Source organism: Triturus cristatus, chromosome 4_2 (assembly GCF_964204655.1).
Source record: "Triturus cristatus chromosome 4_2, aTriCri1.1, whole genome shotgun sequence".
In the NCBI taxonomy this organism is placed as follows: domain Eukaryota; kingdom Metazoa; phylum Chordata; class Amphibia; order Caudata; family Salamandridae; genus Triturus; species Triturus cristatus.
In genome coordinates this window covers 716,909,154-716,923,194 of record NC_140586.1, presented here as the reverse complement: position 1 = coordinate 716,923,194, position 14,041 = coordinate 716,909,154, and the positions used below count along the sequence as shown (strand labels likewise).

Here is a 14,041-nt window from a genome sequence, read left to right as displayed (position 1 = left end):
AACAAGGCATTCAGCATGCCTGAAGAAACTTGTCCAGAAGCCTGTATTGGGTACTTTTCTTAGCACTTACAAATGCAGTATTTTCTCGCTGTCAGACACAATCCTAGTAATAGAAGTGAAATCTCATTCCCTGATGATACTTAGCTGTTTGCAACATGCCCTGTTTTGCAGGCCAGGCCCTTTTCTGCTTGCATTCTCTGGTCGCTTCTCTTTCTTTTTAGGTCGAGCTTGTCAGCGTTTGCTCTGTCGCTTAGTGACCTGTTGTTGATGGTTTGTGGAGTTAAACTCCACCCACTAGTTGCCCTTGCTTTTTTATTTGGCTGTGCCACTGTCCTTTGAAAATCCTTTTTTGCTAATGGGCAATTGTTCCTTTTTTCCCTCCTTTCTATTTCCGCTTTCTAGCTATGCAGCACCGTCCAAGTGCTATCTCCCTACGCTGTCAGTGTTTAAGTATTCCTCTGAGGACTACTTTTTTTTCCGTGGGTCAAGTTACGTATCTACACAACGCGCCGTGCATGTGCTTTCGCTTTTAATATGGGGGCTTCCGCTTTTGCATACATAATTTTGTTTAGAGTGCTGTGCTTTTCACAAGCACTACTGTCTACTTGTTAATTCGCGCTACTCTATTAACATTACTTTTTAGTATCTCGCCAGTCCTCAGAACAGCTGGTCTATCTACTACTCTGCTGTCAGTACTCTGCAAAGCCCCATACGGCCCTTGGTTGCAAACAAAGTCTCCTATGCAACCACATAAATGGAACTGTAATTCGCCACTCGCTATTTTCAGAAAACTACAGACAAACCGGAAAAGACACGGTAAATAACTTCCAGGTCACTGTGACGTTGCGATTGACTTCGGTGACTAACTGGCACATGCATCAACAAAGACTTTTGCGATTCCTAAATTGCGATTTTTAAGGAATCGCAATTAAGGAATTGCAAAAGCCTATGCATGTAGGAATCGCTATAAAAATAGCGATTCCTACAAATTCCTTAATTGCGACTCGCAAATTGCGAGTCGCAATTAAGGAATGCCGTCCCAATCATTCCTATGGGCCTCCAGGCCCATAGGAATGAATTGGAGATTGCATGAGCAATTTGCGAGTACCAGTAGGTACTCGCAAATTGCTCATGCAATTTCAAGGGTGCAAGGGTGTCAAAATTACACCTTATTGCACCCCTGAAATAGATCTGTGCACATATGTTGCACACACACATGCTCTAAGGGCATGTGTGTGCGCAACATGAAACTTTGAAAAATGCACAAAAATGCATTTTTCAAAGTTTTTGCAAATTACCATGAAGTTCAACTTCATGGTAATTTGCTCCCCCTATTAGCGAAATCGCTAATTTTTTAACTTTAATGCATTGAATTTAAGGAATCTCAATTTGGGATTCCTTAAATGCAATCGCAATTTAAGCAATCGCTATTTAGAGATTCCTTAAATTGCGATTTTTGCAAAAATACCGGTCGCAAAGGGGCAGATTCTGCTAATCTGCCCGTTTGCGACCCGTTTTCTCATTGATGCATGTGGCCCAAAATGAGATGAGATCCTGACGGTTGTCATAAAAATATCGAAGTCCAGCACAATGTGGCGAACTGCACCAGCCTTGGGGAGCAAGGAAATGCATCCCCCAGCGCAAGCGCACCTAGCGGACGACCTCTGCGCTGCCAAACGGACACTTCTAAGCACTAAAAGGCTGTCCCTGTTGTTACTTCCTTCCCGGAAATAAAAAGGGTACTCTGTTTTCGGTGTTGTATCTGTCCTGTGGCTGGCGCGTGAATTACCTGTGAAAGTTGATGCATTCGCAGGTGTATTACAGGCACGTTTTCACACTATCATCAGATATGTAGTTCTCACACCCGACCTTGTCTGCGCTTCGCCTGCTCCATTATGTTAACAGAAAATATCTAACGGCCAAGGTCAGTGGAATCAGGCTGAAGTTGCCAGTTTGGTTTCCGTGAAATTTCATGTATTTTAAATTATGTCGATCTGTGTATGAGTGAACAGCAAATGCAGGCCGAGGCAATGGCCGTCAGGCCTTTTGACTTACTTGGGACACACTCGGGGCTTTAAGTGGGCCGGGTCTTGCCGGTACTGAGCACCGGCTGTTCTTAAAAGCAGGTGCCAAGAAGGGTCCTTATCGGGCTCTCCATTTTCGTCCTCACTCTCAGAATGGAATCAAAAATCTTAACTCTGCAGCAGTTCACTGTTTTTGATGTAACTTTTATTTGTTTGCAGTTCTATATTGCAAAACTCAAAGTGCTTTACATGAGCATCAACACGGACATATTAATTGATTTTTTGGTAGGCATGGGTGATTAAGTGATTTGCCCAGAAACACAGGATGTTGAGCCGACGCTGAGGCTCAAACCTGCTTCCTCAGCTCCAACGTTGGCATCGCAAAAACTAAAGCATTTTCAATTTTATAAGCAATGAAGCCATAGCAGTATGTATGCATGTAGTATAATTATCTTATCCAATTTACACCCTTTGACAAAGCCAATAGTCCTGGTTGGTTGTAGGTGTAATGTTACTTGTTGTATTATATATGGGGAGCCAATGAAAGAAGCAGCAAAATACCAGTCGGGCGGCACATTATGCTGAGCACATATTTTTAGCATAAATGTTTTAAGCCACGCTCTTAATTATATTGGCCGTGCCCCTTTGAGAGACCCCCCATTTTTTTCATCCCACTCAAAACCCTAGACACACTCCATTTTTCCAGCACAAAAATACATTATTTTGATTGTGCCGCTTAAAACGTTTTGATTGCACTGTAAGACTGATCTCCATTCAAGGCCTACTCAAATGTTGGCATACTGTATGAATACAGAGCCTCCTTGTTATTGCCTATATGGCATTGCATACGAAGTTTCAGCAGCACTATGTTACAGGCATAAACATAAACTTCTGCTTGCCAAACAATAAATCAGAATGGAAGCTTTTATTGTGAAAATGAAATCTACAGCATTTAAGAAGATGCAGTAAAGAACATTTAATAAGATACGCTAAAGTTATACCTCAAATGTTACCAATAATGTAAGGTGGTAAATACCATGGGCGCAACTAGACCCGAACTTCAAGGGGGGGGGGGGGGTTTCAAACTCCCGGCCAGGGCGGGTAGTCTGTCGCTTTGAGGTCCCTGTCTGCCTGTGCCCCCTCCTCGTGTGTGCACATGCGTTTTATGGATTATAACCCATCTCCTTCCTTTCTTCTAAAATGAATATTTTTATTCTTACACTTTACCGCTAGCAACCCCTTGCGTGTTCAGTAATTATAATGCATGCACTGATTAATTGACAATTCCAATGGACAGTGGTAGGATGAAAGACCAAGTCAGCCCTATTTGTCCTCTCTAAACTCAGTTTTAGTAGATTAGGCTTGTGGAGCTGGTGATGTGTAGGTGACCAATTTTGATGGGATGAAAGATAGAGTGAAAGGGTCGCTGGCATTGTATTAGTTTGTCATGCACCCAATTGTTAGCAATATACACCGTCATCAGTCTTATCATATTGTATAATTTCATGATTGAGTTTCATGCAGTAAATATTTTGCCCTTTACACATTTAAATCAAAGTACATAACCAGTTAGTGCGGCAAACTATCCATGATATCTTTAAAGGACAGTTTGGGCAACAGTTTGCATTCAAGACACATCAGAACAAGGGGATTATGCATTCTGAAACACATTTTTAGAATTTAATTCCATAACGCCCTTTTAAAATCAGGCCCCTTTAAAAAATATCTCTTGGCCTGATATTTAGCGTATCAAGTTTAATTAGTGTGTATCACTTTCCACATAATTGCCATCACATACATCCACTTCACTCCAAAACACATAAGCAAAAAATGTTTACATTACAACGCCAATAGCTCTAACTCTAAAAACAATGCGAGACCTATTGCATTGCAAACGCTTGTTTATATTTTCTGCTCTTTTACCAACTTTCCTCCATTAAAGTTCTATGCATTTTATACCCTCATCTGCTTTGATGGCATATGAAGGTACTTTCATTTAAACAGGTTTGTCCAGAGCCACTGTGATTTAGAGATCAAAGGACTGCTTCCTTTAGGCTTCAAAGGTGTCCTTTATGAGCACATTTCCATACGTGAGGGTGGCCGTAGTGGGCATTGGGTGTTTTCCCGGGAGGCTGGAAGGGTGTGTCCGGTTTTACAGCAGTTGAGGCTGGTTTTGCAGCGGTGCTGCAATATCGGGCCCCAGTAACAAAAGCAGCAGTGCTTCACACTTGCACCCCCGCCCCAGAGGGGAGGGGGGCTGGTCCTACAAAATTGCCAGTGCTGTTTTGGGTTCCCAGTCCAGCCCTGCTACTACGTCTAGCCTATTAAAAGTTATAGACAACCTGCACTGCGTTTTTAGTATGAGAAGAGTGAAAGTCTTTGCAGGTGATCCTAATGTTTTAAACACTTAACTACATCCAGTTAGATATAGAATTGAAAATATCACTGACCTGTTTAAATGTAGCCTCAACAAGGTTCGACGGAAACATGTTCCTGAAAAACAAAACAAAAAAACTGTGAGGATTTTCAAAATTCGAAGCAGTCCAATTTTAGTAAAGCTTTGCGATGTTGCTAAGTTTGGGATGTGAGACACTGTGGCTCAACATTATAAACAGATGGGCAACCAATTCATGCTTGGAAACTGCATTTACATTTAGTGCAGTAGCATGTGCATCATCACATGCTCAGTGGTTGACTTGAAAACAGGCCTTGTTTGTATGTAACTTTGTATTTAAGGCTCTAGTAAACACAATAGTGCAAAACCCGCAGCTTCGCACCTTCTGTGAGCAGCAAGCCGCTTTGAGTGTGTGTGCGAGGTGCGAGGTGGACGAGATCACCGGCACCCGAGATCGCGGAGACCAAGAGCGAGACAGAGAAGAGCGAGATCGTCGAGACCGCAGGGATCACCGGCGGACCCCCGGCTGTTTCTTACACAGCGGTGGAGTGGGGGCTCTTCCCCGACTGTATCTAACCCCGGTTGACACCTATGGGGGTAACGGTTTCGGATCAGCATCAGCTGTGCAGAAGCAGCGCTTTCATCGCTCCTCCGACCCCGGCCCATGGAATCCCCGAGTCTCACCGCACCGCTGAACTGCGTGAACCTCCTGGTGGTGAGTGCAGCTGTGAGTGCAGAGGCGGCAGCGGGAGTGAGGGCTGGTGCAGTGTAGGCACAGTGGGAGAGCCGGGACAAAGCTAAGACCGAGATACAGGGGTGCTATAGTGCAGTGCAGTGTGGCACGAGGAGACGGCGGCTACCGCTGTGGTAGCAATAAGGCGCGGCTAGAAGTGCGGTCAGGAGCCACAGGAGAGAGCTCCAACGCAACCATGAGCCACACAACTTACTGCACAACTTATTGCACATCTTGCTACGTACACCCAGCTGTTGGTTTGCTCTCCCAGCACGGGCATTGACAAAAGCCGGGACCCAGCCAGGACCAGCCGGGATTAAATTGGGACTGGGATTGCAACAGGCGGTCGCTGGCTGAGCGCGGAAGCACCATTGCACGACAGTATGACAGTAAAAACAGCTTAATACAGCTAAATACAGCTAAGCCTCAACTCAGAACTTGAAAAAATCCAAATAAATCTTAAACCCAGTCAGTCATCCACGGAGGATGAGATCGGGCAAGGTTAGGCGGACCCCAAAGCAGCCTAAAAAAACCCAAAAGGTGAGGAAAACTTCTAGTGCCAACCAAGGGGACAAAAAACAAAACTACAACCAAAACATAACCCAGACAAAAAAGGGGATAGCAACAACCTTACAGACTCCACTAATCTCTCTAATCGCAACCCTGTTCAGGAACCAGAAGGGGAGAGGCACAACGGAAGTAAACAAGGCCTTCTTTTTCTTGAAAAATCCTGGGGCCACACTCTTTTTGACTCCACAAGCCCTGCCTGGTCTGCCTGCCCCTCTAAACCCTCAAAAGACGAACCAAACCAAAAGATCAGACACCACTCCAACTACTCAGACATCCTTGGGACTAACAGTTCCTTTGTTGGACCAAGTGGATCCAATTGGACACGACCCAAATCAGGTCTTCAGTAAAAAAAAGCCATACGAGGAAACTGAAGAGAACAACCAGATGAAAGAAACTACCCTGGTAGGGGCTGGCACAGGGGAAATAACAGCACCAGCCAACGAGCTGGAGACACCAGCAGAGGGCCGTGGTGAATTGATGGCAACAGCCATGACTCCTCCCGTCAAAGACATCAAGTTGGTTAAGGAAGGGGAGAAGCAAGGAGTAAGGTCCACCACACCAGTATCATACGCGACTCCAAAAACCGCTTCAAGTACCACCTTAAAACCCACATCCCCCTGCACACTTATAAAGCCACCTGAGCCGAAACCGGCACTGAGAACTGAAGCCCAGATACATAGGACAAGAGCAGCTGAAGCTAACAACCTGAATGACTCTGAAAACTCATGGTTGAAGTTCCTAAGCCCCACATTGAGCCCAACATCTAACAAGGAGACTTCACAAGAGTTAACCAAAACCAAAACAGCAGTAGCCAACAAACTCCCCAAGCTTAACAAAGGGAAGCTGACCATCCGGGGGGAAAATCTGGATAAAAATCTGGATAAAATTGGAACGGTAATGACATCAACCCTGAACACCAGTAATAGCTTGTCATTTCAAGAACAGAACTCGAGTACCAGTCATACATCACAGCAAGAGAATAGACATAGAGCTGTTACAATTCATCCAGAGCTTCTCACGTCTGTAATAGGAATACTCCAGTCCTCTGCAAAGGCACTTAATTGGCAATCAGACAAACTGGACATTCAAATAGACCTAATGAACATTATAGTCTTCCATATAGCAGGGATAGACACTAAACTGGACAAACTGAATAAGCTAATAACAACAGCACAATCAAAATACACACTAGAACAAAGTCCCTGCGCCTGCGCCTAATTACAGGCAAACTGAGCCTCCTTCCAAATCTTTTAAAACAAATTATAGCGCTCAGACAATCATGTCCGCCACGTTCCAAGTCCAAAGAAGCTGAAATCAAAACACATCCAGCTTCTCCCAAACAGGAGGACAAGGAAAAACAAAAAAAGACAAACATAGAAAAGCCAGGCCCCATGCTAAACTGGCCTGTCTCACTCAATCCAACCAAACTAACAAGAAGACAATAAAAACGTGAAAGGAAAGCAAGGAACAAACTATCAGTAGGGAACATGGAGGACGGACTCAAAGTGCTCCCTATATTTGCTACAACTAGAAAAGTAGATCACACATTAAACACTACAAGATAGTCAGAGGGCCCAACGGGCACATCAACTGAGGCCCCAAAAAAGTGGTCCCCATTAAAACCAGGAAGGGAGGAACAAATACCCAAGGAACAAAGAGTCTCTAATGCAGATAACATATTAGAACCCGTGCAAGACGGAAAGGAAAAAGCAGCAAGGAGCAAGAAGAGTGTAGACCTTGTAGTGCAGAAAAAATTTAAATCAAGTCTACAGAGCAGTATTCACATAGAGAGTGAAGAGAAATCAAGCGCATTTAAAGGCAATATAGGAACCCATCAAAGAAGTGCATACCACGTCTGTCCACAACCTACTGGGACAAGGCAACAAGAAAAAAAAGAGGGGCTAAATAAAAAACTTACGCTTCATGGCCTCTATCTCTGCGCCAAACAGGAGAAGCGGATGGAAAGGACAAAAATTACATTACCTGTAAAAGAGTCAGTAAATTCACAACAAAGCAAGAAACAAAGTGAGGGACCGGGGAACAAGGAAACTTCGAATATCATACAAAGTCGGAATGACTTTGCGGGAAAAATCCCACAAGGCAAGGATATCAAGACACCCCCAAATAAGATCACCAAGAGCACACCTTCTATCTCAGCCACAAAGACTGTCCTACCACACGGAGGCCCGAGAGTAACCACAAACAACAAGGGAGAAGCCACCCTCTGGGAGGGTGTACATGCGACCCACACAAGGGCAACAACCTTTGGAAAGGAAGTAACACCCCAAAGTAACTCCTTCGGCGTAACCGGGAAAGAAAACAACCAGGCCAGTAGGCCACCACTAATAATCACACTACAAGGTGCCAAAAGGAGTAATAAGCCTGCTGGAGAAAAGCGCAGAATACAAATATCTACCCTGTCGGGAACAGACAAAGAAGTCAGCTCCAGCAGCAGCACAGGGAAGGACGGACATCTTCTACAACAACTGCTATTAACACCAGAGTACGAATCCCAGGGGTTGCACGACACATTAAATAGGGGCAACATACTCAAACTGATTGCAACTATCCCAGGGCTAAAACATCTAAACTCAGCCCATTTACTTTCAGTGGAATTCTGCAAGGCAGGACACAACAAGACCCCGGAGCAAACACTCACGACATGGCAAACTGAGGAGATCATTCAGCTAATCATGACTTTCAAACAACAATTTGACACATGGGTCATAAGACTCTCGAGACCGGCAAAACCACGGTACCCAGGCCTACTTAGGGAGACATCAGTGGTGAAGGGAAAAGCGGGGATCACCCCGGAGACAAAGGATCAGGTTCATTCAGTCCTCCGGAATGCAAGGGGGCACAGCCCGCCAACAGCAAGATGTAGCGTGAATAAATCCGGGCAACGAGAAAATACTGAAGGCGTCTTGAATCGCTGGAGCTGATTAGCAGGTACGCTGAACAAAGGGAAAGACAATTGACCCTTACACAAACAGCGGCCAAGACACCTTTCACCTCATCTCATGGAACATAGGAAATGGCTAGAAGATGGCTGGCCCCTTCAAAATTGGGCATCATGCGATGTAATCGCCTTACAGGAGACTTGGGCACTAGAGGAGCTGCCGCTCATCGGGTTGCACACTTCAGCACACCAGCAGAAAAAGACAGCAGGTTTGCCGCCCAAAAGGGGGATTATCAGTCTACGTCGTGACTGACATTAACATCAGATCTGAGCAAATAGCTCCTTTTGGATCAAACATGCCACTAATAAAATTGTCTTTTCCTGGCAGAAAGGCACTTAATGCCATACGAAACAGCAACCCCTTCTGGGAAATCATCTTAACAGGTGACTTTAACTCAAATGTATTCCATACTCCAGGAGAGGACGACAAGCTAGCAGCAGACAATGAGTTCTGGAACGTACAACCTAGTAGGGCAACAACTGGTAACAACCCTGGAATACCTGGGTCTGAGGCTCCTAAACGGTAGAACACCAGAAGACTACCCTCCAAAGCACACCCATATTGGAGGGACCTTGCGATCTAGGCTTAACTACACAGCAGTATCACTTCCGTTACTGCCTTTCCTCAAGCAGTTCTTAATTTAATTTACGACTAAAAGTGACCACTCATACTAGCATATCTATTTCAATCAAAAGCTTCCTAAACATCAAAATAGTATGATAATTACAGACCGCTCACTCTTAACCGACTTGAAACGACTGAAATGGACAACCGATAACATTAGAGACCTTCAAGTAAAAGTTCAGAGAATTAAAATGGAAAGTGAAACAAGTCTACACAACCAGATAAAAGACTGGGAAAGTTTCACTGACAAGTTAACAACAATTATGTCCGTTATACACAAAAAAGCGGGGGAGTCAAAAAACACCAAGTCACTTTCAATTGAACTGGTTAAACTTAAGCTAGAAATAAGGAAAAACGCAAGGATACTGAAAAAACACAGTGACGTCATGCCTAGACTGGGACCGAATACGGAATCTTAAGAAAAAGTATAAAAAGACACTATGGGAACACAAAAGAAGAAGGGGGGACAACTTTTGGATCAAATTACTATTCACGGCGAAAAATACCAACTCAAGTGCATTTTGGGGAATAATAAATGGGCTAAAGCACCCTGCGAACTCAATTACCTCAAGCGTACAAGAAGCTGATTGGGCCACACTATTAACAAAGAGATTCACAGACACTGAACCATTGAACCACTTAGAATGGAGGGAGAGGATGCAAGTGTCGCCCAAGGTGCGCGAAGAACAATTGAGCGAAGACAGGAGTGTCCTACAAACTGCAAACAGCGCCCCAACTTGCCGATGGCCTATACTGCACAACACAGAAGAGGCACAACTGAGAGAACACTGTGGGGTAGAACGCGGATCTGGAAATCCAGGCCTCAGCGACGCAGAGGTAAGGAGAATACTCCTGGAGGGCCGTGGTAATGAGGCCCCAGGTCCAAATGGCATTCCCCCCATAATCTTCAAATCAGCCCCAGATTTCTGGAGCGGAAGACTGAAAAATCTGTTTAAAGAAGTGGAGAGAGAATGTCAAATTCCGGCAAGGTTCAGTAAATATTCTGATTTTTAAAGGAGGAGATAGAACGTCTCCTGAGAACTACAGGCTGATAGCACTTTTGGACGTGGATGTGAAGTACTATGCCTCACTACTACTGGAAGACCTGTTTACCTGGTCCGACAGCTCAAAACGGATCACACTTAATCAAACAGGTTTCAGAAAAGGGTGCGGAACCATAACAAATATTTTATCACTCTCACTGATAGCTGACAAATACATCCGAAGGAAACAACAGCTGCATCTCTGCTTTATCGACCTAAAGGCGGCTTTTGACAGCGTGGACCATCTCATTCTATGGGGAAAACTGCACACATGGAAAATACTTAGAGGAATATTGCATTTATACTCCAACACATGGATGGGAGTGAAACTGGGAGATGGCGCAAGGCTATCAAGAAAAGTCAAAACCACCAAAGGGCTCACACAAGGATGTGTCCTGGCCCCCCATCTCTTCAATCTTTTTATGGCAGACCTTGCACCAAAACTCATCAAGATCATATCCCACCTACCTAAATTAGGTACCTTACCATTAACCCATTTATCATACGCGGACGATGTTGTCTTGATGAGCCTAACCAAGATTGGTCTACAAAGATCGCTTGTTGGAATGCTGGAATTTATAGCCAACAACAAGCTAGAGATAAACATTTCAAAAAGCAAAACAATGCTCATTAGCAGACGTCAGACATCCAAACAACAAATCCACCTAGAGGGCAAAAAGCTGGAAGTAGTACCAAGCTACAAGTATCTGGGGTTCTACTTTGACAACAGACACAACCATCGGGAGCAAAAAGGCTACATGACTCAGAGAGCAAACGCCTTAACATTCGCCTTCAGGTCTTTATAAAAAAATCTTAAGAGGCCATCATTCAAACCCCTACTAGCAGTAATAAAAGCCAAAATGCTACCAAGGCTATCATATGGCAGTACAGCTCTACACGGGAAAGACGCTGACCTGCTAAACAAAGCACAAGTTACAATCTACAAAAGAGCCTTTCAAATTCATCAGGGAACTTCCCCAGCACAGACTAGACTAGAATTTGGGGTAACCAATAAAACGCTGGGGAGCATGTACGTAACCAGCAAGCAATGGTACAGCCTGAAACAAAACATAGTAGTCTCGGAACTGAACTAGACTCTGTGGGACGAATTAGAGAAAGATGCAAAGTCCCCATATAATCATTACCTACAAAAGGCACTACTAGATACCTGCACAGGAGATCTTTGGGAAACCAATCTGCCCTACACTGCCTTTAAGCAAATTATAAATAAATCAGCAAAGCTTCAGTCGCTGCTAGTTGATAAAAACACTTTCAGTACGAGAAAACATGCCTGGATGGTAATGACCAACTACAAGACACTCACCCAGCACCATATTTAAACATCAATTTCTCGGCCAACAGAAAGATACAACTAATGGCCTTGCGTCTAGGTAAACTGCCGTCTATTATCTTGGGTCCACGACGGGCTGAAATAATGTAGACTATGTGGGAGCAGCAAAGAAGACCTTGTCCAACTTGTCTGCATTTGTCCTAAATTATCATAAGCACGAGCCACTTTATTAAAACACGCCATGAACATTAGAGGCATAAGGACATGCAGATCGCAATTATAGCTGCCTTGGATCCAACAGACACTTCATTGAACTGCCAATTAATAAAGTTCCTCTCCGTTCACGCACAAGTGGTAAAACGGAACCCTGCGCCTTGCTCGCCAACACCAAATAAGACGGACTGCTCAGAGGCAGATCGTACTTCTGAACATACGGGAGAAGAACATTAGAACACTGGGAGGAACATTCTTCAATTTTATATAGAGGCCTAGCTGTCAACAGCGCTCCAGTTTCACTATTGTAAACCTCGCACGTTGAAATGGTCTGCATTTTTTTTTTGTTTCTTTTTAAACAATGATATTTCTATACATGTAATAATAGTTAAGCAAAAGATTTTTATGACTTTTAGGAAACAAATTTTTTATTGCGGTTCACTGTTTCAGTAAGTGTATTGTTATGGTTTTAATTAACTGAAACAATAAAAATGTTTGACTTTTTTTGACTTTGACAATAGTGCAAATACAAGATAACCATAGAAACTGCAATAATGTACATATGTTTTCTTAACCATTATCTTATAATTCAAATCAATTACACACGTTTTTAAGACACCAGTGACCATTAGATGTCAAGCAGAGTGCATAATAGTGTATAACACCTGGATACCATGCTTACATTTTTATAAAAATGCTTTACTTACCAAATACTAGCATAGTTACATAATGTGCCAATGAAAAGAGTAATGTGTTCTCAGTTGTGCTTTACAGCAAATAAGCATTGACAAAGCCAATTGGGTTGACTTTTATTTAGTGCATGCACACATGCAGACAGAGTGGACATCATACTCCATGTCATACATGACATTGTTTCCAATCTTAAACTTCTATAGGGCAACCAAATACATTTGCGGTGATGCAGGCTTGTTTTTTTCATCATTGAACTAATGAAGAACAGACGTGAGACCTGTGATTGGGAGGTTAGAATTTTGAACAATACAGCGCATACTAAGAGCATCAACATTTTATGAGGTAGGAAACTCCACCATTGATCAGAAAGCAATAATTTCTATGCAGCAGCTATACTTTTTGTCTGCTCCCGGGAATTCAGCGAATAGATGTATGAATAGACCACTAATAACATTTTAGGAGACTCTCATATTCATCTGTGCATGTATTACACTTATCAAGAACAGTAAATGATGTCGGTCAAAAAAATGAATCAACCACGTCGTTATGACGTCAGGATGCAACTCACACTCTGAAAACAAAAACAACCAAGCATTGGCATAGCCAATAGGTCTCGGCTTTGGGACCTTAGAAGTATTTAGCCATGCAACAGTTGCATAACTGAATACTTCTAAGGTCCCAAAAGCAAGACCTATTGGCTATGCCATGCGGCCGTGTGGCCGCAAAAGTGAAAGTGATCGCGATCAAACATCAAAGCGGTTAAGCGCGGGGCGCGCGCCCGCGCACATGCACTGTAGCTCTAGGCTGGCCTGGTAGCACTTTTTGGAGCCCTCTCAATAAGTCTCGCCAGACCAGCGTATGCGCTGGGTCAGGCGAGACCTAATAAATACACACTCAGGATTACATTACAGAAGCCCTTTTTAGGTCTCGCCTGACCCAGCGCATGCGCTGGTCTGGCGAGACTTATTGAGAGGACCACACCTCATAGGAAGTAGGGTCTTTCAGTTTGTGATGCTTGAGTCCCATTCCTTTTCAGGTTTGACTGCAGGCAGCTTTAGCCGTCTGGAAATCATTAGGTTGTCAATTCTACAAAAAGAGAAGGGGTATAGAGATAGAGTGAGCTTTTGATCTTCCCCTTTTATTCCTGCTGGAACAGTTAATTGCTCTGCTATCTCAGCTGACTGATGAACGTGCCTGGAATACAATGGGCCCATGACAGGGAGATTAAGCTTCTCTTTGCAGAGAAAGGGGGCAGGTAAAGAATCTTCACTGCTGTTAGCATACCTCCCTGTAAATTGACTAGGGGGACACTCTCATATCGGATAAAGAGTAGAAAGGAAGATTTCTTTGAAGCCCTGGAGGTAAATAATCATGCTTGGTTGGGTGGTGATTGTCTCAAAGAGGCAGATGTGCCCTAGGTGTGCTGTGTAGGTGTGTGAAAGCCTATGGTATCATCTCTGGCAGTGACAGTTAGAACTGGAGGGATGATGTTGTC

At 43.8% G+C, this 14,041-nt stretch overlaps 1 protein-coding gene across 2 annotated transcripts in view; it reads right to left on the bottom strand.

Moving 5' to 3' along the window:
* Positions 1 to 14,041, bottom strand: part of SLC1A7 (solute carrier family 1 member 7) — a 632,908-nt gene that overhangs the window by 247,269 nt on the left and 371,598 nt on the right. For both annotated transcript variants that reach the window (XM_085600158.1, XM_085600159.1), the window contains exon 4: positions 4,475 to 4,517. In XM_085600158.1, coding sequence (XP_085456284.1) covers positions 4,475 to 4,517 — 43 coding nt within the window. The remainder of the gene's footprint in view (positions 1 to 4,474; positions 4,518 to 14,041) is intronic.